At 36.2% G+C, this 26,144-nt stretch overlaps 1 protein-coding gene across 2 annotated transcripts in view; it reads right to left on the bottom strand.

Annotated features, from left to right (window-relative positions):
- The window catches only part of LOC109104007, a 59,610-nt gene that overhangs the window by 15,676 nt on the left and 17,790 nt on the right, over positions 1-26,144 (bottom strand). The window contains exons 2-4 of one of the 2 annotated variants that reach the window (XM_042771085.1): positions 23,405-23,482; positions 12,124-12,530; positions 4,379-4,479 (exon numbers count right to left, since the gene is read on the bottom strand). In XM_042771085.1, coding sequence (XP_042627019.1) covers positions 4,379-4,479; positions 12,124-12,480 — 458 coding nt within the window. In that variant the 5' untranslated portion in view covers positions 12,481-12,530; positions 23,405-23,482. Of the gene's footprint in view, positions 1-4,378; positions 4,480-12,123; positions 12,531-15,989; positions 16,361-23,404; positions 23,483-26,144 lie in introns of those variants that run through there. The other variant, XM_042771086.1, reaches the window with a different exon arrangement.

Genomic DNA, 26,144 nt, shown 5'->3' with positions numbered 1-26,144 from the left:
GAACCCCTCCTTCCATATCATCAAAGAAAACAATGTGACGCTTTCTAAACACTATGGACTTCCCTTCGTGTGGCTGAGGGGAAAAGTTCGGAAGGAAACCGCAGCACTCCAGCCTTCATCATCCTCTCTCCCCCTCTGAAGACAAAATTCATTTAGTGGCTGACCTTTGTGGTAGGGGGCCTCCACTGTGGTTATAAAGGAAATTGAACGGAGTTCATGCATGCTTTCTTGGATTGTCCAAAGAGCTTGGTGTTCGAGGTGCCTGTAGGAATGGGATGTTCCTGAATGATGACTTGATTGTCTTGAAAAGGTGTAGCACAATAACAACACATAGTTTCATAATTTGGAACTGTAAAACAATAAAGATCTTACTGTTTGATTCAAAGCCACAAGTATCTGATTTCTTGTACGAACTGTAGTAAATAAGTTGGATTCAATTAGATCTTGGCAAATCTTGTGAGGTTTTGGCCCCTTTATTCAAATCCCAGCAAAGTGTTGGCAGACCAATAGTTTGAGACTTGAAATATTTGTGCTACATTCATTCTAAATACTTTCCCTGGTTCTTCTTTGCCTTTGACCGTGTCAGAATTGGCTACCAAACCATGTTGTAAAACCACACAACAGACTACAATAAACACCAGGCAAAAAATGAAAAAGTCTTACTTAATAATTTTCAGGAGTTATGACCAGAAACAGGGAGTTACCTGCAGGAGGCCCTGAATGTAAAAAACGCAATTCCCTTTGTCCCATTCAGTCTTCAGGTTACCCTTCACGTTTTTTGGACTCAACTCATAAGTTGTAGTCTTGTCTTGATTCATACTCTGCTCCTCATATCATCCCTTTCTTTTGTCCTACTCCTCCCACCACTCATTTATTAACATGGTGTGTATAACAAACAGAAGTTAGCTGCATTACGGTTCCTTTCATCTAGCTCGTATTTCTCACAGCAGTCAAGCCTTTATTTTTGCTGGAGACACAGCATCCTATGATGGGGAAAATTCTCACAGTCATTCTTCTTTTTTATGTAATATACAAATCCTCAAGACAAATCTACACCCCTCATTTCTCTCAAATGAGATCAAAGCAGACAGTGAGACAGTGAGCAGACACGAGGACAGTGAGATGTGTGCTTTAGGGAAAACCAGATTTGTCTTTATTAAGAAACGAATACTCCTTATTCTCAGCATTAAGGTGTATTAGAATCCAAAATTAATTCAAAGAAAGCATGGTATGGTGACAGACTGAGACCTCATAAGAGCACATAAAAGCGGTAAATGTTGTTGCTATCTCACTTAATGGAGGAAATCTGTCTGGCCAGTTAAATGTCTCTCAATGGTCCTGTCTGAAATGGTGCACTTGATGTGTATTTGCTACATGAGACTATGGGGTGTCCCATTTTTATGAATCTTTTATGACCCATTAGTTGATTTTTTTTAAGCAACAAATTTCAACTTTCGTTGGGGTTATATGAAGAAAATTAGGCTATTTAAACTGATTTGGAAGCTCATACAAAAAAATAAAAAGTGAAATAATATACATGAATATTATTTATTTCAATAAAAATAAAATACTATGAAAATTATTTAATTTTTCAAAAAAATATGACTGTCCCACATTTATGATGTGATGGTGGGGGAAAAAGTTTTGTTTTTTATGTTAGTGTGCTTGGTTACCAAGGAGATATCACGTTTGAGCAGAATATTTGTATTGTATGTCATTTTAAATCTAGCTGTAATTTTTGTCCCTTTTTTCTTAATGTGTCCTTGTTGAATAAAAGCATTAATTTCTCTCTCTCAAAAAAAAAAATGTACTGACCCCAAACTTTTGAATGGCAGTCTACATTTTATTTGGTACTGTATATATTTGTGTATGTTTATTATGTATTTAGTATGGCTTTTAAAAAAAAGGTCAGATGACAATGTGCAATGTGGCTGATCCTGAAGTTTTAACACCCATTAAAGGCCCCCAGAATGGGTGCGATTACAAATGCTAAAATAAACCGATAGAACAATATGAACTGATAAGAAGGTTTTAAAGAAACCTTTGCAAAAACACAAGATTGAGTCAGCAGTGGAATGTTTTCATCACTGCAAAATAGAGAGAAGATTCCCAGGCCAGCAAAACAGCCTGTTCTGTTGAAGTCGCTGTACATGACAAATGCAGCTTTCCAGTGAAAAGGCACAGTTTACAATGCTTCACTATAACTGGACAGATGTCTTTGGGAACAAAATAAGTCCTGTCTGCTGTCCCAGGATGCACTGCTCGCTTGGCTGCACCCTCACTTTCTGACAGGTCATGTGTGGCTCGTTCGCCACAGGGGCTGGAGCTCTACCTCGGAGCACGGCTGCTTTGGCTAAGAGGAAAATGACATCTGTATGTGTCCTAAAGCTCTGACCGGTGCCAAGAAAGTAGACTCAACAGAATCAAGTCTGCATACAGGGGCTACATTCCACAGCGATGAGCAGAGGACTTTTAAGAGTAAGAACTGACAAAGAGAGAGCCTTTGTGTCTTTAAAATTTAAGAAAGGGAGGAAAAACAAGGTCAGTCATTCATTTTATATAGTCTTAACAACTAGAGAGCTGATTTAAAGGGGTAGTTCACTCAGAAATGAAAATTCTGTCATCATTTACTCACCATCATTGCCGTTCCAAACCCACATGCTGTTATTCTTTCTCCAAACACAATCAGAGACATACTGAATAATTTCCAACTCCCTGTTTTCCATAAACACAAAGCTTTGTGGGATGAACTGACCAAATTTCAGTCATTATTCATTCTCATATGATTTGAGAGCTGTGTGCTGAGTTAAATGAATGATATGATTTCAGAGTGACTTAAATTTCAGTCTATAAATCATGTAAATATAGCATGTGGCTTCAGATGAATTGGAATATATACACTACTGTTCGAAGGTTTGGAATTTTTTATACAAAGGAATGAATACTTTAATTCAACAAGGACACATTAATTTGATAAAAGTGACAGTAAAGATATTTCCAACGTTACAAAAGATTTGTATTTTAAAAAAAATGCTGTTTCAAACTTCTTTTGAACTTTCTACTCATTAAAGAATCCTAAAAAAAAAACAAAAAAAACTATGCATCATGGTTTCCAAATTATTAAGCAGCAAAACTGTTTTCAACATTCATAATAATAAAAAATGTATCTTAAGCAGCAAATCAGCATATCAGAATGGTTTCTGAAAGATCATTTGACACTGAAGACTGCAGTAATGATGCTGAAAATTCAGCTTTGCAATCACAGGAATAAATAACATTTTAAAATATATTCACATAGAAGACAGTTACTTTAAATTGCTATAATATTTCACAATTTTACTGTTTTTATTCTATTTTTGATAAAATAATTGCAGCCTTGGTGAGTATAAGGCACTTTAAACACACAACATACAAAATAAATAAATAAAATAGAGAAATTTAGAGACAAAACAAAAACTTACAGACCAAAACTTTTGTAAAAGTAGTGTAGTCATATGGACTACTAACTGTATATGGTGCTTTTTTTTTGTTGTTGTCATTTTTTGAGCTTGACAGCCTGTGGTCACTACAAACTGTAAATTAATAAAGATCTTTTATTTATGAGTGAACTATCTCTCTTAGAATGGCTTTCTTAAAAACGAATAATTCATTCTGCTCACTACATGCCAATGCAATCTCAAGCAGAGGCCAAAAGCAGCTGCGATGGGAAAAAAAAGTCCTGCCATTTTATTAAAGGAAGTTTTAATAAATAATAGTGTCATGAGGACACCCAAGAGTTTTTAAGATTTTCTGTTTTCAACACAGTCAAGATGATTTCCCACAAGTGCTGGCAGTAAGGCGCCACGTTCAATTTTGACACTGCATTAGGGGGATGATGTGGAGTGAAGGTAAACAAAAAAAGAGAATTTTGTAAAAACAGGGTGTCTGACTGGCAAGTAGCAGCAACCCACCAACTGAAAACCTCTGGGCTAAACCATGCATACAAGTCTGAAATAAACACAGAGTGTCATTTGCAATAAACAGTGTGAAACAGACACATAACAAGACTGACTAAATTGTTTGGTGGACCATGCATGAACTCGCTGTGTAATAAACCTTATGCTGCGTATCTTTTAAAAAGAGCTTAAGTTATGACGACGGCTGAGGAAACGTCTCCTGAAGAGCATTCCAGTTCAACTACAGCAGTCCAGGGAACGTCTGCTAGAGTGCATCAGAAATGGCGTACACTCGTTTTTGGCAGACATCTGCACATTGTCCCTCATGGTGGGACAGACAGGACCCAAGCCAGTCATTGTGTTTGAGACAAACTCAGCAGACACCACTACCACCCAGACGGACATCTCAACCACCAGAGTTTTAAAAGAAAGAAGACACCCACCTGTTAAACTCATAGATGTCCTCGATGTTGCAGAAGAGGGTGCTGACCTCCTCGGGTTTGAGGGGCAAGTCGCCACAGTCAATAATGCAGCCAAGATAGTCCTGAGAGAGAGAGAAAGCAAGAAAGATTGAGTGTGGATGATCTCACAGAAATCATACTAGGCATTTTCACACTTGAATTTGTTTTGCTTTGTTAGTGATTCAGAAAACTCCTGTGAGACCTGTGAAATTGGTGAATTCCATCACATTTTCCCATTGTAAACACTGTTGATTCATAATGCATGGACTAAAAAGAGACTATAAATGGGTCCGACACAGCAGGACGTGACTCTCAGCCTCGAATGATCTGTCTCGACACCAAGAATCACTGTAACGTAATTACCATGGACGCCACACTTGAGCCCCTCAATGATCTTCAGTGTAAACATACAAAGCGGTGCAGGAAAGCAAAGCATGCAACTAATACGGTGGTTTAAAGGAGCCCCTCTAACAATATTTATCTTTTCTCTCTCTGCTCTTTCACCTCTGACCTTGAAAAAAGTCATAAGCTGGTCTCATGAGAAAACGGTCTCATCATCATGCCACGTAAAATACTGGCTGGTTTGGGACGCCTGCTGAGGAACAGAGAAGCCGGGGATCACTAAACTTTCTCGTTTTTGAAGTTATAGGGAACCAGTTCTGCTGCGTTTAAGTTTAAGGAAGATCTGGGTCACAGTGAGAAACTTGGGAAGGAAGTAAAATGGACTAGGAATGGAACGATTACCGGTTTGACGATAAATCATGATAAAATTCCATATAATCATTTATTAATCAATTATCATTTTGAATTAACCCTTTTCTTTATTTGAATGCTGAAATGTGAGGTTTACCATTTTATGAAAAAGCTTTAATTGAACATTTCGTACATGCTATTAGATAAACTGCTGTCAGTCATGTTGTCATTTAAAATCCAGACATCATTATGTGTCTGTACTTTTTGAATGTATCCAGCACATTTTAACAATACAGTGATAATACTGATAACTATGATAATTTAGGTCACTATAATCATGATAAGAAATTTTCATACTGTTACATCTCTAAAATGGACCAATCTGAAACATAAAATTAATCATGGTTTTAACAGCTTAGCCATAAGACTTAAATGATATGCGCGTTAACATGATTTTTAATTATCCAACTTTGCAACTTAAAGTGACTGTAAAAATTACAAGAACAACTTCACAGCTTACATTTTAGAATAAATTTATGTGCTTTTATAAAATGCTTCATATTTCTGCTTTTAAATCCTCAAAAAGGGTCTCCTTTTACTTCAACTGCAAATGTCTCAACATAACAGATGAGTCTAAATTATTATTATTATTATTATTTTTGTGGTAATCAAAATTATGCCACAAAATCCATCGCGCTTTACTTGTAATAAACCAGGAATATACCTTTAAAAAGATCTATAGCACAGCTTAATAATTTGAGATTGAGATTTCCGGCTTGAAGTGGTTTTCCAACACTATAATCATAATAATGCTGCCGTTCCTGCCTTAATGAGGAAAATGCATTTTGCATTAAATTAGAAAGTTAATCATATTTTACAACCTATTTTATGTTCAACAGAGGCCAAAAACCAAAATAGTACTGAGGCAAATGGTCTCAGGAGTGGTCTGGTTTCTGGCTGTTGGACTGGCAGTGTTAAACAGCGCTATCTATCAACACTGTATCAGTCCGTTTATCAGTGCTTGGCCTCATTAACCCTTAATACGCAAACCCTGGGACTAAAACCAACAAACCAACAAAGACAAACAAATTCCACCAGACTGCAATGGACTAAAGTACGGGAAAGTGGCAAGAATGGCAGTTACAATCTCCCGAGAGAAACTACGGACACTGGAGCAAACAAAAGAAGGCCACCAGGCAAAACAAACTAAAAAAAGGTTCAAACTGAACTGCTACAATAAATAGGTACAAATAAACAAACTTTTTGAGTCCTGTAAGACAGTGATCTGGCTTTGTAAAGGGCTCTTTTTGTCACCCTCCAGCTTTCCCTGTGCCTCTGCATTCCTGGACTGTAAAACATGGGGTCTTTTTTTCCTTTTCTGTTTTTTTTCCAGAGCCACAAGGCATCAGGGAAGGCAGACATGCTGAGGTGGGTGCAAAATGAGCCGGAAAATAAGGGACTGGTGCAATCAACACCTTTACAAGGCAGGGGGAACACGGACACTGTAATTACGCTGATTTAAACTCAGCCATAGATTGGAGAGAAGTCCCCTGAAAAAACTGCGCTCATGAGAGTGACAAATGGCAAAACTGGAGTGCTAGATGAAGAGATGAGTGATGACCCAGCTACTCAGAGAAGAGTGAAATTCCAGGAGGTGAGGGGAAATCAGAGGATTACACTGTGAGTTATGAAATGAAAGTGTGCGAGACAAACAGGACCAGCCAAAGATAAAGGAACCATAAGTTATGTGCACATTTCCTGGACTGATGCCGCCTGACCAAAATGACTTACTAGAGGATACATGAAGTGTATTATGACAGCCAGTCTGGCAAAAAGAAAAACATAAATGTTCACATATGAGATATGGACCAGAATGAGAGAAGAAAAGAAAAGGACAGACTATAAAAAAGACAGACAGACAGACAGAGAGAGAGAGAGAGAGAGAGAGAGAGAGAGATAGAGATCGATAGATAGATAGAGTAAGGAAAAAAGAAAATAACATAGGATAGACAGGAAAGAAAGAAAGAAAGAAAGAAAGAAAGAAAGAAAGAAAGAAAGAAAGAAAGAAAGAAAGAAAGAAAGAAAGAAAGAAAGAAAGAAAGAAAGAAAGAAAGAAAGAAAGAAAAAGAAAGAAAGAAAGGAGACATATCTACTAGAGGAAGTTTGGAAAGGTAGCAGATAACAGAGAGAGAGAGAGAGAGAGAGAGAGAGAGAGAGAGAGAGAGAGAGAGATTGTAACAGAAGTTAAATACACTCTCAGAGTCTTTGTCTGAGAAACTAGGTCAGTTTGGAGTTTGGAACAGGAGTCGGTTCCTCTCTCTCATAAGCAGACCCTCTCCATCTTTGCTTGTGCCCCAGAATGGGGGCTACAGCCAAGCCCCCCCTCATCCCCCGATTTCCTGTCCTATTTGGCTGAAATGCAGCTGAAATAAAAAGGGGTAATCTCTCAGTTTTGCTCCCCTAAATGCTCCCACACACTCAGCACACACTGAAGCTAAAGCCACCGCACCTGAATGTCACGAACAACTCTTCACAAACTAATAATAACCCACACAAACAAACACCAGGCAAAACAGTCACACACAGCAAAGCCATGCACATCTTGTTTCCAGCTAGCTTGACATCATTCTTTGTTATGCTTTCTATCAAAACCAGACGGCTCTTACTAATAGAAGCTGAGCCCGGCTCGGTATGACTCCAATCAGACACCATATACACATATCCCAGAGTCAGCACTATGTCCCCGAAATCATCCACCACTCAGCCTCCATTTTGAGACCACAGATTGATAAAACAGCAACATTCCTCAGCATGATCCACATCTTTCAACAACCAATTTATGGCTATTTGAACTGAAGGCATCTTTTCATAAAGCAGCAAAAGCTTGCATGCCTTCTCTTTTTATTGGCTTATGAAAAGCTCGACTTCAAATAAACCATCAGCAAAAGGGAAAAGGAGTAACATTTCAGGCATTCCCCAACCTCCAGCCTATGTACACATGATCCTCTGCAATCAATCAGTCACAGATACAAAGGATAACACAAACATACTATACAGTACATACACGCACACCTGTTGATGGCTGGCACTGGCAATATTCCCATGAGTTCAAAGACTCTCCACAATGACCCTGTCACTCATGACAGACCACTCTCACTCCTCTCTCCAGGCCCATCAACATAACATAATCCAGGTTGTTACTTTATATTTACTTTATATTAAGTTGACATATATTTAGGCATATCTTTAGGTTTTTTTTTTTGTTGTTGTTTGTCTAACTAAAATAACAAAAATCATACAAACTATAAACATTTAAAAGAGAAAAAATATTATTTTCTTTTTTAATTCATTTTATAAGTGATAAACACTTAATTAACACATAAAAACTACAAAAAAAACAAAAAACAAACACTACCATTCAAGTATATGATTAAGGGTTGGTAAGATTTTGAAAAAAAAATGTAAGTTTTCTTTTAGTTAACGTTTTGCATTATTAAAATCAAAAGTTGTGTTTATTAACATTAGATAATGCACTGTGAATTAACTAACCGTGAACAACTGAATTTTCATTAACTAACATTAACAAAGATTAATAAATACTGTAATAAATGTATTGTTCATTGTTGGTTCATGTTAATTAATACATTAACTAATGGAACTTTATTGTAAAGTGTTACTTAAGTATTACATAGAAAAAAGGGTAACACTTTACAATAAAGTTTCATTAGTTAACATTAGTTAACTACTTTAGTTAACATGAACTAATAATGAACAATACTTCTACAGCATTTATGAATTTCAACATTTACTAATGCATTATTAAAATCAAAAGTTGTGTTTGTTAACTTTAGGTAATGCACTGTGAACTAACATGAACTAACAATGAACAACTGTATTTTTATTGACAAATGTTAACAAAGATGAATAAATACTGTAATAAATGTATATTTCATTGTCTTAGTTAATACAGTACATTAACTAATGCAAACAAATTACACCTTATTGTTCAGCGTTACCAAAAAAAATAAAACTAACTTCCAACAAGGAAAAGTTTGTTGAAACAAAATACAAATAAGCAGCAACTAGTACCAATGTTGTGACAAAATCGCTGCCCATGTGAACAGGGCATAAGGCCTGCTGGAGGTCACAGTGGAGGTCTGATCTTCCAACAACCTGTGCATGGAAATATGATGAATGTGTTGAAAAGCATCCACAAAGAGTCTCTTATATTTACAGCACACTCTGATTTGTGTGTGCACGCGTGTTTGCAATGCTGAGCAACAGCTTCCTTATTGTCCCGGATTAACGCTGTGCTTGCGAAAAGCAGTGCAGAGATGCATTTGAAGTGAAAGTCTGAATTTATTGCTGCTTTCATCCTGTGCCATGACCTTCTTTGCTCCACCTGAATGTGTGATGAATGGCACAACAGAATCTCACAATGATCACATTTTAAATCGCCGCTGGCACAAGGAAAGGGCTCAGCTTTCTCTGCTGTCTGTTATATGAGTCCTGGATTATATACGGGGTGGGTGGCAGGTGAAGAGATATGACGGTTGAAATGCTGATCTAGATAAACTTCCGTGACTGAGCAATCCTAGAACTCAAAAGAATGTACCACCATCTGGGTGGGTCTGGACCAGCAAAAAATAGTATTTATTCCACAGTGGTTTTCAAAGTCTTCCTATTTGAGTTTAACATTCATATAAAAAAAAAAACAAAAAAAAAAACACTTATTTAAAAAACAAAAGACATTTCAACTTGCCCATGTAAACTTCACACCAGCATGCTAGGGTGTTGTGATTGGTTCCCATTGGTTGCTACATGGTTTCTAGAGTTTTCTGAGTGGTTCTAGGTCATTTCTAGGTGCTTGCTAGGTTATTTTGTGGTTATGGTTAGGTTATGGCGTTGCCAGCTGTTCACATTATATGAATAATCACGTCAACAAATTCCAAGGTTGCCCAGTTGCCAGATCTTGAATGAAACGCATCTGTCTCACACAATCGACACATACAAATTTCAACCCATTTGTCCCCTCAACTTGGCAACCTAAAATAGTGATGAGTACCGCCGGGAAGGAAAGGATCACTGGAAGAAATGAGACAGGAGGAGAAGACTCCGGTGGTCCAAAGCCAAAAACTACCCTTATTTTTATGCAAAAATACACAGTTTGATATACAAGCAGTTTAAATAATTGTTTGATAATAATTGTTTAAATTAATATAATAAATTATATATAATATAATAATTGATATTTTTGATGGTTTCTAGGCTGTTGCTAGGTGCTCGCTAGGTTGTTCTGGCTAGTCTCTTAGGTGTTACTAACTGTTCTTTGTGTTGTTTTGGATGGTTTCTAGTAGAGTTACACCACAATTTAAAAAATTTGATTTCACTCTCGCAGATTTCACTCTCCCTCTAGCCGTCGTCACTGAGCGGTTTGATGCTCTGCTCAATATTCCGCTCTATAAATATGCATTCCGCTCATGTACCACTCATGATCACCAGAAAAGCAGCGTCTGCTCAAATAACTAGCTGACAGGAAAATTCGATGTAGAATACTTGTTCCTGTTTGTAATAGCGCAACTGTGTTGTAACATGCTGTTGTACAGCTATAGTGGGCAATGTTGGTAAAATGATGCTATGCTGTGCTCACATCCTCTGATAATAATAGCTTTGTAGGACTATTCATTATTTTTGTAACTAGTTACAGTTATATCTGATTCTGTTGCATTGAACTGAATTGAAAAACATATACTGATATTTAATATTAATATATTTTTTTGTCCAATTTTATTGTTACTTCCAATAAAAGTTATTTTATTGGCTTGCTTTTTTATTTCAGTATCATTCAAATTATTAAGTTAAATTAAAAAGTCTTACAAAGTTAATTAATATTATTTAATAAAATAATAAAGAATTATTACAAATCAATTAATACATCCAGAATTTTCATTTCAGTGCATCCCTAGTGCTCGGGGCTTGCTACAGTGTTACTACAGTACTTGTTCACTTAGGTGTTTTGGGTGGTTTCTAGACTGTTGCTAGGTTGTTCTGGGTCGTTTCTATGGTGTCGCTAGCTGTTTTTTGGTGGTTACTAGGCTGTTGCTAGGTGCTTGCTAGGTTGTTTCTATGATGTTGCTACAATAGCTGTTTGCAGTCGTGTTTTGGGTTGGGGGGGGGTTTCTAGGCTGTTGCTAGGTGTACTGAGTGTTTTGTAATGGGTAGCCATAGGGTTTCTAGGGTTATGTGGATAGTGAAGTCAAAAGAGCCCATCTTGCCTCAAGATATTTTGAAAAATGTTTTTGTAATAAAAGTCAAGGGTCCAAATAACCAGTAGAATTTCATTGCATGGAGAAATGCAGAGTTCTGGCATGAAACTCTGATGGTGCAGTCCGATAGGTCTAATTCAATCTGACGTAATGACATCATTATCACATGGCACAGCTGATTGGTTCTCTCCTGTATTGGTAGCCAATGATCTTGCTGCTCAACATTCAAATATATGACTAGAGCTTGCCGTAGCAGTGCAGCTTGCTTCAGAAACTCTCCACCTTCCCCAGCACCACCTGTATAGATCTGCTACAAGGTGATTCATGTATGCTATGGGGTTATTTCATGTATGTTATATTTGCAGCAGCAATATTTCTTACATGCTCACAGCAGCATGTTGTGGATGTATTGGCAGTAGCAAGTCTCGGTACTTGCTCTGCCGCAGCAGCGGCAGCGTAACAGATCTATTCCGCCAAGACCAAACACATTAACATTGTCATGTACAGTACATTACCATGCCCATTCCTCAGTGAGTTGTCATGACAGAATTTTTTTTTTTCAAATGTATCTGATTTTGTGTTTTACAGAAGAAAGAAACACATATATGTTTTAGAACAATATTAGGATGAGTTTTTTTGGTAAACCAGACCTAAAAGGTTACAATTATTTAAAAAAAAAAACATTACTTTAACATTAGCTCAACATTGTTTCTGTGTTACAGTACGAAACATCGTAGGAACAGAGATCAGCATGTGTCTGGCCCTTACCTCCACAATGCTCTTGAGGTCCCTCACGTAGGCCTGCTCGGTCTCCACTATCTCCAGTACCACCCTCTCCAGACGAGTGAGTTTGGGCTGTGGTGTTGTGGAAGCAGGGAGGGGACTGGCTCCTGTCAGCAGGGAGAGAGGGGTGAGGTCCAGGCTGATATCGGAGCCATTACGCTGTGGCCCGGGGTAGGCCGGCACGGCTCCGTAGGGGAGCGATGAGGAAGAAGAGGAAGAGTGCCCATCCTGCAGCGAGGCAGACGAGGCAGAGGAGCTAAGACTGGCTCCGCGGTCACTGTCAGAGCACACCGTGTTAACAGAGGTGCAGCTACCACGGGACGCGCCCCCTGAGGAGGCCATGCGGCTCACAATCCCACTCAGCTAGGACACAGAGGAGGGGCGCTTGGCAGCTGCAGCAGAGAGAAACAGAAACAATGTAGTGTGAAAATACTAGTAATCACTGCATAAAACAGAATTTTTGGTTATTGAATGAAAAACAAAGGTTAAAATGGATAAGACAATGTTATGTTATTATGAAAAGCAAAATCACAAATTAAATCTCTTTCATATCACAATTGTTTCTATAAGACAAGAGCTAATAGTGACTTTGGCTTAAATCTTCTGCTTTTTGAAGACCACAGTAAGCATGCATTCCAGAATACATCACAACAGTGTCTCAAAACTGCACTCAGCATACCAAAGTCTGCATGCAAAAATCAAAGAATTTAATACTTACTATCAATTTCTTATTTTCAATAAAACATTATCATACCTCACTTTTTTTGGATAATCTTTACTTGTCTTTGGTGTGGCATTCTCTGGTTTTCGGTGTTGTGTTGTGTGATGATTTTATGATTTAAAAACAAATTTTTACACACACACACACACACACACACACACACACACACACACACACACACATATATATACAAAAATTTATTTTTAACACAAGAAATAATATTTTTATATTATTTGAAAAGTTTACTTATTTAGTTTTAAATGTTTAAGTATTTTAATGTTTCAAGTAACAAAAATGTTTTTTTTTAGTAAACGATATATACAAATTTTAAAATGTATTTAAAATGTGTATATATATATATATATATATATATATATATATATATATATATTATACATACACATTTAACAATATATATAATTAATTAAAATATATTTGAAAATAAAATAAATATATATTCATATAATATATATAATTATATAAATATATTGCTTATTTTTATTTATTTATATATTTTACATATTTTTTTCAGGTAGGGTACAAACCAACAGTAAAGTACAAAGACGAACTACAAGTGCTTACAAACTGTTTCTTGCAAATATTTTTCTGCCTGCCTCAAAGGTGTGACTGTACAAATCTAAATCACACTGACTTGCAGCAAACCCGCAGGAGCTGTCAATCTTACGGTGCAGTGCACGTCCTGTATAGACAGAAAAAAAAATCACAACTTCCTGACAGCAATTTGCTGGACGATTAAACCTGCAAACACAGAAGTCATTTAGACAGCCGTGCCCTCAGACGACCAGAACATCTAAAACAAAACAGTAACGTTTTGCCTGAAGAGCCGTATCACAACTGAACACAACAGTCTGGTCGTCAAGGCAAGTGAACACAGGCCGGTACAGAGCGCTGTGAGGATTGCCATTGTTTAAATGCTGAATGCTGGGCTGTGCTTGTAACAATGGCAGCCCAGTTATAGAGCACAAGCCGGTGGAGACGAACAATCCTCCATTTCCTCTGGCCTAGCAGCCAGGGCGACGCAGTCAACTGTTACTCTCTACACTCCCTTCCTCGCCAAGTCTGCCTATCATTCATCAAGTATTCCAACTGACCATTAGCTGAAAAAGCTTGCGGCCTTTTCTCCCATTTCCTGCATTCATACAGGGTTTGAAAGCACTTCGATAATACTGATTGCCTGAATTTAATTTAAACACACTCATAAAGTACATGAAGGCATGTGTTTATCTTCTGCTGGCCCCAATCCATGATTGTAAAATCCTCCATGGCCAGACATACTGTACATAACAGATACGGCTAGGGATATGCCGGTATCAAATTTTCCTGTTGCGATTAATTGATAATGTTTTGTCACGGTATGCGGTATTATCACGGTATTGAAATTAAGTTTTAAAAAAGTGGTCATAATACAGTATAACAGGTTAAATAACTTTTTTCTTATAACAAAAATAACTGAACATTTAAATACAATAAAGCAATACAAAAATATATTTAAAGTTAAAAATTTTGTACCGATTAAAGTGCAAAAGAACTTTAAAGACCCATAGGTATCACATTACAATAAGACCTCATTAGTTAACATTAGTTAATGCATTAACATACACAATGAGCAATAGCTACATTTGCTACAGAAGTTACTAATCTTTGTTAAAAAATACAAGTCTTAGCTCATGTTAGCTCATTAAATAACAAAGTTGCAACTTTCGATTTTAACAATGTGTTATTAAGAATTGGAAAACCTAAGATTAATGAATGTTCAGAAGAATTTTTCATTGGCAGTTTGTAACTAATGAAGCCCTAATGTAAAGTGGTAATGAACAATAAAGAATCAAAACACTTTCAAACAATATCTAGGACATGTTGTAGTCCAGATTAAAATGGGAAAAAAAATTATGGAAATATATAAATATTATTTTATATTATTTAAATGTTTAGAAAGTAGCAGCTGTTTTTATTTATGGGGTTTCCAGGGTAAGGGCTGCATTTTCTGCAGTTTAGCGCCATCTGCTGTCAGAGAGTGAATGTGCTTTCATTCAGCGCATCTCTCACGTGTTCCTCCATGTGCTTCTCGTTCGTGCTTGTTTACATCAGGGTTCACATGCCTCTTTAAAGCAGGATACAACGGTGTTGTGCATTTTGACCAGTTGATGGGAAAAGTATTCTTAAAATGCATTTCAAATTTTTAATAATTTGTAATATATAATTATTCTCGGTATTTGGAAGTGCCCACGATAACAATATCGTGCATATTCATTACCGCGATATATCGCATTACCGAATACCGGCACAAGTCTAGATACGGCCATCTTTTGCTATTCGTTAGATGCCTATCTCAAGATCAGCTGTACTGGATGCAAAAGCATTCAGGAAAAAATTCAAAGTGCAGCATAAATTCAGCCAGACAGATGCATGAAGTGTAACAATGTAAATCCAGTGCATCCTCTGGAACAAAAGCAAACAGACAGCGTTCTCTAACGTTCTTGGGCATGAAGTCACAAGCTTTCATGTGGCATGGAAGAACCATCAGCAGTGGAGTTCTTCACCAAAACCCTCATCCCTATGGATTTCGTTATTCCCAACATTAAGTTTTAAAAGCCTCTAAGCACACAGCATGAATTAGAGTGGATAAATGGGTCAGAATGTCCAACAAACCAAACCACCTAACCATCTCTAGATAAGACTGATGAACGTGCGTGAGCCAACACACATATACTGTTCTTCATAATTATACGATTCTTAATGGAAAATGGAACGACTCTATGAATTGTGCAGCTGTTTTAGAAATCTGAAATAATACAGTAGAGCTAATTTCCTATATTTTCATAACAACATAGATCTTCTAATGTAAATAATAATGTAAAAAACACCTTAATTTGATCTTTGTGTCCATAATTGCGATCAGTGATACGTACTTATTATGAGTTCCAATAATTGTGGTATTTTCATCATAAATCTCATGCACACTGTTCAACTCTTATTTAGTCATTCAAACTCCAATAAAGAGTCTAACAAGGCTCACCTAACAGAGAATCAGGCCTGTTATATAGATCACGGCAGTCTGTGGAGATCATTTGGCCAGACAAGTCAAAGCCAAGAGAAAGAGATCACATACCTGATCCACTGCAGGCACTGCAGCATCAGCTGGAATGACCACCAATGCGGTTAGTCTTCTCACTGTAGTTTAGTTAGTCCTCATAACTAATTCAAAGCAAATGGCTAACGGCATCTACCAAATGACATCGGGTATCCAAATGATTTCTGAAACTGAATCTTATTCTAGCAGAGACTAAACGGACCTCATCAGTCATAAAGCAAACAGGAACCACGTACCATATCTAATGTGCAAAAAAATGTGAGTTGGGCTGGTTGCACACTTCTCTCTCATAGAGAGATTTCCTGTCTAGGTGTGTATTAGTGTGCATGCCGCAAAACCACTGAGAGCTGCCAAACTCTTCAGTCCTTGCCGGAAAATACTGAAGAGCATTTATGTGTTTGAGAAACAAGACAACAACATATGAGGAACCACTGAATTAGCACGAATTAAGTTTGTATTAGACTGAATTTCATAAAAACATGTCTAGGTCATATTTCATATCAAAATAAAGAAAACTGTATAAAAAAAAATGAAAACTGAAGGGGGAAATACACTTAACTGACATAATGCAAATCTTGATGATCCTAAACCATGCTTCTTTTTCACAAAAGAAATGTATTTTGTATTTTTGTTTTCGTATTTTTTATTTTATATTGAAATATGACCTGGACATGCACACATGGGCAACATCACACGAGTAGACAAGTATAGCGTGCCGATATACAGCCATATCTCACGTCTACTCGTGTGATATTGCGTTTGTCACAGTGTGTACGAGTGTAAATATACAGGTGCATCTCAATAAATTAGAATGTCGTGGAAAAGTTCATTTATTTCAGTAATTCAAATCAAATTGTGAAACTCGTGTATTAAATTAATTCAATGCGCACAGACTGAAGTATTTTAAGTCTTTGGTTCTTTAATTGCGATGATTTTGGCTCACATTTAACAAAAAGCCACCATTTCACTATCTCAACAAATTAGAATATGGTGACATGCCAATTAGCTAATCAACTCAAAACACCTGCAAAGGTTTCCTGAGCCTTCAAAATGGTCTCTCAGTTTGGTTCACTAGGCTACACAATCATGGGGAAGACTGCTGATCTGACAGTTGTCCAAAAGACCATCATTGACACCCTTCACAAGGAGGGTAAGCCACAAACATTAATTGCCAAAGAAGCTGGCTGTTCAGAGTGCTGTATCCAAGCATGTTAACAGAAAGTTGAGTGGAAGGAAAAAGTGTGGAAGAAAAAGGTGCACAACCAACCGAGAGAACCGCAGCCTTATGAGGATTGTCAAGCAAAATCAATTCAAGAATTTGAGTGAACTTCACAAGGAATGGACTGAGGCTGGGGTCAAGGCATCAAGAGCCACCACACACAGACGTGTCAAGGAATTTGGCTACAGTTGTCGTATAACTCTTAACCCACTCCTGAACCACAGACAACGTCAGAGGCGTCTTACCTGGGCTAAAGAGAAGAAGAACTGGACTGTTGCCCAGTGGTCCAAAGTCCTCTTTTCTGATGAGAGCAAGTTTTGTATTTCATTTGGAAACCAAGGTCCTAGAGTCTGGAGGAAGGATGGAGAAGCTCATAGCCCAAGTTGCTTGAAGTCCAGCGTTAGGTTTCCACAGTCTGTGATGATTTGGGGTGCAATATCATCTGCTGGTGTTGGTCCATTGTGTTTTTTGAAAACCAAAGTCACTGCACCCGTTTACCAATAAATTTTGGAGCACTTCATGCTTCCTTCTGCTGACCAGCTTTTTGAAGATACTGATTTCATTTTCCAGCAGGATTTGGCACCTGCCCACACTGCCAAAAGCACCAAAAGTTGGTTAAATGACCTTGTTGTTGGTATGATTGACTGGCCTGCAAACTCTCACCAGACCTGAACCCCACAGAAAATCTTTGGGGTACTGTCAAGAGGAAAATGAGAAACAAGAGACCAAAAAATGCAGATGAGCTGAAGGCCACTGTCAAAGAAATTATAAGTAATTGAAGCAAAAGGAGCCCCTAACAAGTATTGAGTACATGTACAATAAATGAACATACGTTCCAGAATGTGAACAATTCACTAAAAATCGCCAACAATTCACAAAAAATCACTAAAAATGTTTTTTTTTTTGGTCTTATGAAGTATTCTAATTGGTTGAGATAGTGAATTGATGGGTTTTTGTTAAACAAAAAAAAACAAAGACTTATACTACTTCAGTCCGTGTGCATTGAATTACTTTGCATTGAATTAATTTTAATACACGAGTTTCACAGTTTAAGTTGAATTACTGAAATAAATGAACTTTTCCATGACATTCTAATTTATTGAGATGCACCCGTTTAAGAATAAACAACAGATTGTCTTTGAAAAACCCTTTTGTGCAGAACTACTTCCTTCTACAACAGATTCAAACCTCTGTTTAACAGTTTAACAGCTGAGCTCAAGCCTCGGTTACTAATTCAAAAACATCAGTTTAGAACTAGTAGCGAAAGAACATTGAGTTGCTTCATTAAAAGCTTATTTTATTACTGTATTAAAAGCTCACTGTATTATGAAGAGTATTATGAAAGAGAGATGTGATTGAGAGAGTGTAATTACCTGCATCTGACACAGCATTCATTCTTCAGCTCATATTCATATTCACAATAAAACATGAGTTTGAATGTCCGCTGAGGAAAGCGATATGTTTGTCATTCTATCTTTCATCTGTTAAGGGTGATTTCCGATGACAGCGCTGCTCAGTGCATTTGTTAACTGCGTCTTACAAGCTGTTATTAAAAGTAACAATAACTTCCGTTTCAGTCTCTTTCAATATAAAAGTCTTTACTGCTGACTTGTAAAACAGTCACTTATTGCCATCTTTTACTTGAAATGTCACTTGAATCCCCATCATGAACACACACACTGTTTCTCAATACTAAATACTACTATGAATATAAAATAGTATTTATTGAATAATAAATGACAACAACAACAGCCATCATAAAAGTTACTAGACAATGCAGTCAAAAGTACAGCAGCGCTCTAATATACAGCATTAAAGTTACATAAAATATAACGTGATGAGATTTTGCCTTCAGCTAAAACTATTTGCTCTGGAACAAATAATAGATTGATGAGACCAAAGACTGCCCGTTAGAATTACCCAAAACTAATTATATTTCATGTTTAACCACTATAAAGATATTAGAGCCAGCAGCAAATTCCAGAAAATCTGGCCGAGGTGAGGCTGCTCTCTGTGGGTTCATGAGCACTGCATGGCTGCTGACGCCCTGGAGCTCAAATCTCCGAAAACATTGAAGAAAATGTAAAAATAGACGTTATCTTTATTAACAAACCACATAGGCTATGTTAAGTCTAAACAGGTACATTCTTGCCTAAAAGAAATCTTAAAACTACATTCCATGACACAAAAACAGTATTATTTTAAAATTTTAGTGGATTTGGGGCATCCGCCATGACACTCGCTGTGAGAAATACGGGAAGCAGAGTGATACAAATGGTGAAAGGGCATTCCTGTAGCGATACCAGTACAATATCTCACGGTTCTCAACCACTCAGATTTGAGAACCAGAACGAACTGTTGTGTGTATATATATATTACTGCTGTCAAATCGATTAATCATGATTAATTGCATCCAAAATAACAGTTTGTGTTTACATAATATGTGTGTGTACTGTGTATATTTGTATACATATATGTATATATAAATACACACACATGTATAAATGTTACAAATATTTACATGTGTATATATTCATAATTATTAGGGATGTAACAATTTACCATGAGCTGGTCGAAAATCGATTCCAATGTGAGATTTAAATCGGATCCCAAATAAATGGCGATACAATTGGAGTAGGAGTTTATATGAATGTATCTCTGTACTGACTTGGGAACTGACTATCTTTAGAAAAGTTTACGAGGTATTTTCTTTTCATTTTGCCTCTGAAAAATGCATATTAAAGTAGTGTTCATAAGCGCAGCTCTGCTTTGTTTACAGCGGTAACCCAGGAAACACTGTATCATTGTTGTTCATAAGTGCCACCTGCTGTCAGAGAGTGAATCTGCGTCTCATTCAGCTCGTCTGCTGTTTCGTCCAGATATGTTTTATGTAGTATAGTTTCACAAAACTAAAGTCAGAGCATTCTGTTTTTGCTTCAAATTTCTAAATTATACAATCTAATTTAGATTAAAAACTACATGTATGCTGCATCTTTGTTTGGGTCATTATTAAAATCCAGTGGTTGCATCTAATTTTGAATGGAAAGAGCACAGATAAAGCCTTAATGTTAATATTAAGAGATTTCTTTTATTTGTGTAATTAGTTATTTGATTTGGGGTTTGCTTTAAATTTTAATTTAGTTTTGTTTTATTTCAAAAAGAAACGTGCAGCAATAGCCTAATAAAATGACACATTTTCATTTACTGTATAATGTCTTCAATCATATTTTGTAAAAAAAAAAAAAAACCTTGAGAAAATCGAATCGTAAAATCAAAATCGTGAATTGAATCATGAGTTAAGTGAATCGTTACATCCCTAATAATTATAAATGATTTGTTATAAATATAAATATATATTTAATTTATTTCTTAAATATATACATATATGTGTGTGTAATTATTTATACATATAAATACACACAGTACACACATACAGGGTATATAATGTAAACACAAACTTTTATTTTGGATGTGATTAATCGCAATTAATCGATTTGACAGCAGCACTAATATATATATTTGTATATATAAGTTTGAGGTCATTTCTTTCAAGAAATTAATACTTTTATTCAGCAAGGATGCATTAAATCAATCAATTTATTACTCTTACATTATTGTTGCATTATTGTTTCTATTTTAAATAAATGCTGTTTTTTCCACTTTCTACTCAAAGAATCCTGAAAACAATGTATCACGGTTTTCACAAAATATAAAGCACTCAGCAGCACAATTGTTTTCAACATTGATCATTTTCTTGATCTTTATCTAGTCCAAATCAGCATGTTAGAATGATTTCTGATGGATCATGTGACATTGAAGCCTGGAGTAATGATGCTGAATATTCAGGTTTAGCCATCATATGAATAAAATTCATTTTAAAATATACACTTAAACAGAAAACTTTAAATTGTAATAATATTTCTAAATATAACTGTTTTTACTGTATTTTTGATCAAATAAATGAACAAGCTAGCACAAGTTAATACAAGTTAGTTGCTTAATAACTTTCTCCTCCTCCAGTTAATGACATGAAAGTTGGTTTAGTTATATCCTATTTTCTGTGTAGAGTTAGAATTAATAACATTTAGGTGCCTGACCTTAACCACAGCATATTTCTGAAAGTCTGGTATGCCTATTTATAGAAATAAATTCTTAAATTACAACAAAGACATTCAAAACATTTCAAAATGTACTGCATAACAGGAATGACTCACAAAAAAACAGAACAAGATGCAGCTGGGCTCAAGCAGTGAATGTTTGGCATATTTGAATGCTCATCCATCTGTTGAGATATAGTACTTCCTGTATGCTGTGCCAGTCTGCACCTGACGCCCCGTCACAGGAAGTGGTGAACCAAATACAAGTGGTTCCCTCCAAAGGTGCTCAGAGATCAACACCACCCAGTCATCACATGCTAGCTAAGGTCAGGACGACATGATTTGGGTCAAACGCCTAAAGATGTCTGTATTATGACATTTTTATTTGAAATCTGGCCACATATATTTGAAAATATATTAAAAAGCATATATGCAGGGCTCACAAAATCGCTAGCCCGACTCCCTGGGGCTATTGTGTATCAAAATGTATCACCACTCAATCTAATGCAGATCTCCCGCAGGTCCTTAAAACTCCTAATGTGAGTAGTATCTAACTTAAGGCCATAAAAAGATTTAAATATGTTAAATAGTATAAGAAATATCTTAACTATAATTTCAAGAGGTCTTACAGTTGGGGACGGAAAGACAAGAGTTGCGTTACGGCTGAATTAAGCTTCAAAAGGCAATGATGTCATTAAATAAATTTAAGCACTACATGTTTCAAGTCAAAATTTGAATGTATCTGAAGAGAACCGACTGTGCTCAGAAACGTGTCGTTGACATTTTTATTTCATTTGACCTATAATTCCTGATAAAGCAGCATTTAAAAGCACGGAGCTGCTTTGTGTACAGCTGTTACCGGGGAAGCCCCAATATTTCAGCGCTCCTAAAGCTTCACCTCATGGCAGAGAATAAATTTGCATTTCCAACAAGCCTTTCTTGTTGTTTATGGTCAGATCAATGCAAATATCAGCTCATGTTCTTATGCAGGAAACACAAAGCTGTAAATGAGAAAGAAGTTAATGCACCTTCTAAAAATCTAAACAATTAAGAAATAATATTTATACATTTTAAACTGGCAATTTATGTGTTTGATTTATCCCTTTTCATAAAAATGGTCTAAAGGCTGAAATGCTGTTTTATAAGATTTTAGTTTTTGTGAAAACCTATATCTGAACTGTGAATCATTTCATTTTATGGCTCAATACTGTATTATACCATATACATAAACCAACACCAATCATACCAAAATCTTAAGAGTACCTCCCCTAATAAAATGGGTCATAAATTGCCTTCTGCAGAAATGTAAATTCTGCAGATACCCTATAAATAGTTAAATAAAATTCCTTCCTTCATATTTGTTGATATTTGTGTATTAAAAATATTTTTGATTAACATTTAAACGCTTAAAAAAAGTCTTTTTTTATTTGGGCTAGTTAAATTAATTTTCGGGCTACCGAAATCTCAAGAGTACCTGCCCAAAGTGCTACCAGGGATTTTGAAATTTTGCGAGGCCTGATATATGTATTTACAGGCAAGCTCTTTTGGGATGTTATGCAAAGTATATCGACAACAACTTTTCATATTCCAGATTCTATTTGACATAAAAATTTATTTCTAAACATAAATGTGTCTCTTGGTCTCTGTAGAATGATCAGAACTATTTCAATCATGAATTGTTTAGAAAGCCCAATCCAAAGAGAGGTGACCAACCCTAAACAGTCTTGTTCAGTTTGTTTGAATTGATAATGTAAGCAACCATTCTTTGTAAAGTAGGAGAGGCTGAGGTCCAAAAATATCAAGAGGGAGATCACCCGACTAAATCGAAACTGATAACTGTTAGCATTTCATTCCTAATATACACTCTTATCTCGGGCATGCTTGATGACTTATCTCCATTGAAAATTGTGCAATATCTCAGACAAGATATCTTTCGTCATTTTCCCAGGCTCTCGTTTGTGGTTTTGAACTCAGCAACAACATACAGTAGAAGTTAACAAAAGCAACTTCAAAATCAGACCATGAATGAGCGTTTCCTGTCAGTAACTTTATAACTGGGATATTATATCATCATCCTCAGATTTGCAAACATTGAAATTAACTGAGTGGCATCTGACCTTGGTTGCTGTTTTTTTTCTGGCTGTTGCGGCCCGCCCCCTCAGGCATGGTGTGATTGTATCACAGGAAGTTGAAACCTGCAAAACAAATGCAAAGTGTTAAAAAGAAAACAGTTTCAGTTGATCTATAAGTTACATAACAATTATAATCAAAAATGTGTAATAAAAAACAATGGCAGTAAAATGACACTGTCACTTCGCAGCAAGAATGTCTGCTTGGAAAATAAAATAAAATAAAATAAAATAAAATAAATTTTTTGTGTAACACTGTTACCTCACTGCAATAAGTTCTGTTTGTAAAACAAAACAAAACAAAACAAAACAAAACAAAACAAAAAAATAAAATAAAATAAAATAAAATAAAATAAAATAAAATAAAATAAAATAAAATAAAATAAAATAAAATAAAATAAAATAAAATAAAATAAAATAAAATAAAATAAAATAAAATAAAATACAAAACAAAACAAAACAAAACAAAACAAAACAAAATAAAATAATAACAAGCTCAGTGAGTAACACCTCAAGGCAATGCCTGTTAAATAAATAAACAAAATCAATAAATCTATCAATAAATAAAAATGTAAGTGACACATCTGCAGGACAGAAGCATGTCAGCTCATAAGTCAGAACATTATAACCACCCAACAAATGTAGTGTATACTCCCATTAGTTTAGACTGAGAAAAACTACAGCAAACTGGCTCTTTCTTTATCAGTGCTACAGTGCCTTCCGCTTCTTCAATGAGAAGAGGAAGATAATAAAAAAAATCAAGAGGAAAAGAATACCAAAGGCCTGAGCCAAAGCAATTACAGAGCTGAGAATCGAAAGACGCTGTTTGAGAAAGAGTTGGGGTGTACTGTAGCTCGCAGCCTTTCTTCGAAGGGTTTCATCTTGCGCGCTCTCTCTGTATTACAAAAGAAGAGAAAATGAAATGTATGTAATGATTGGCACAAAAACAAAAATCTGCAGCTCTCTTTTCCAAATGTTGAGCATGTGTCCTGTCAGCGCAACTAGTGCTGGAACTTCAGGAAAAGGAAACAATCGGAATAGACAGGGCTCCTCTATGATGTGTTAATATTTATCATATCCCGACAAGCCGTCTCCCATGTCATCTGCCCCAGCCTTCACTCCACAGGCTCCCCGCTGCCCGTCACTCAGAGGACAACACCAGCAGGAGAACTCAACATCTAAGGAAAAAGCTTGAACTATCCAACCACCCTCAATAACTCAGAAAGAGACAGAAACAGTTCACAGCATTGGGTAGAAGTTCTACATATTCGTTCTGTTCTGATGTCTTACAATAAAATTGACAATGCTCTTTTTCTACGCTTTGATTTATGAATTTCAATAAAGAGGTTTCTATCATCTAAAATGGGTTTTAGAGGACCCAGAATAAATAGTGGGCAAGTGGCCAAACACTAACAAAAATTATTAAATCGCAAATAAAATGTACTTAAAATAAAACTGGGGGAAAAAAGTCTATTTCTTTTTAAATATGTTTTAAGAGTAAATAAAATAAAAAAATACAAAATTCTTCATAATTACTGATTATAATTACTTTTTTAATTTTAAGTTTTTAATGTCTTTTTATGTGTTGCGTTGCATCGGGCCGCGTAAACATAAAACCATGTCTGCATTTGTGTTCGGAGAAACGACAAACAACAAGCACTACTCTACACTGCTCAAAACTTGCATTTAAATCATCAGTGGTGATTCCTTTAAATATTAAAATGTACAGGCTGTGAGTCAGCATTATTTGCCAGATCACAGGCATTGTAGGCTACTCTCCCAGGAAACAGTCCTCGTCCTCAGTAAAATGTGCTGCACACATCTGAATATTTGGGTTGAACTGTTCTGGAACAGTGTTGTAAATGGTTTATTTGGGTTTGTTACGTCACAAACCCAACAAGTAACTTGTTGTAATCCCTACCAGCCATTTTTGTAGGCATTAAACTTCCAGAATTTTAAAAGACGATATCTCCATTTGCATTGAACTTTCAGCTTTGTAACTTTGCAGATATTGTTTACATGTAATATTGCTCAAATAGCAATATTACACACTACCTAATGTTAAAAAAGTAGAATCACAATCAACCACCCCTTTAAATATCCAATATCGACTGATACAGATAAATAAACAAAAATCTGTAAAATTGTCCAATAACCATTATGGTACAGACATATCATGCATCCCTAACATTATATAGTTAGTTGCATTTTATCATTCACATTCAGCATTGCTTTGTCCCTCCTGTCAGAACAGACGTGTAATCTAATTTTGGGTCACAATCCAATGATCGACAACCGCCGCTGATCTAAAGTTTTGGATCATACATACCAGACAGATTCGGTCTGTGTGTGATATAGCTCCTGTTATTTAGGCAGCTCTGTTTGTGCCAAGCGTAATGATCTGTTTTGGATGTCTCATAACCAGACTAAATTAAAAATTACCCTGGCACTTTTCCATGCACTGTCCTTCAGAGTGTTTCTCACCGCAGTCCCCTGGGTCCTTTAGGGCCCATTTCCAGCTCTGCCTCATTAAAGGCATCTCACTTCCTGTAACTGTCAGCATGAAGGTTGTAGAACACTACAACCCTTTGCAGTTAAATCCCCATGTACTTTTTGGCTCCAGAGCTTGTTTGCTGCGAATTTCCCGAATTCCAGAAATGGAATTGTGGTAAAAATTAACTCGCTTTCCGACAACAGCTTCTAATAGCAAATAAATGCTTCTTTCGGG

The sequence above is a fragment of the Cyprinus carpio genome, chromosome A15 (genome assembly GCF_018340385.1).
Source record: "Cyprinus carpio isolate SPL01 chromosome A15, ASM1834038v1, whole genome shotgun sequence".
Taxonomy (NCBI): domain Eukaryota; kingdom Metazoa; phylum Chordata; class Actinopteri; order Cypriniformes; family Cyprinidae; genus Cyprinus; species Cyprinus carpio.
Note: the sequence above shows the minus strand (reverse complement) of the source record. Positions and strands in the feature narration are given on the sequence as shown.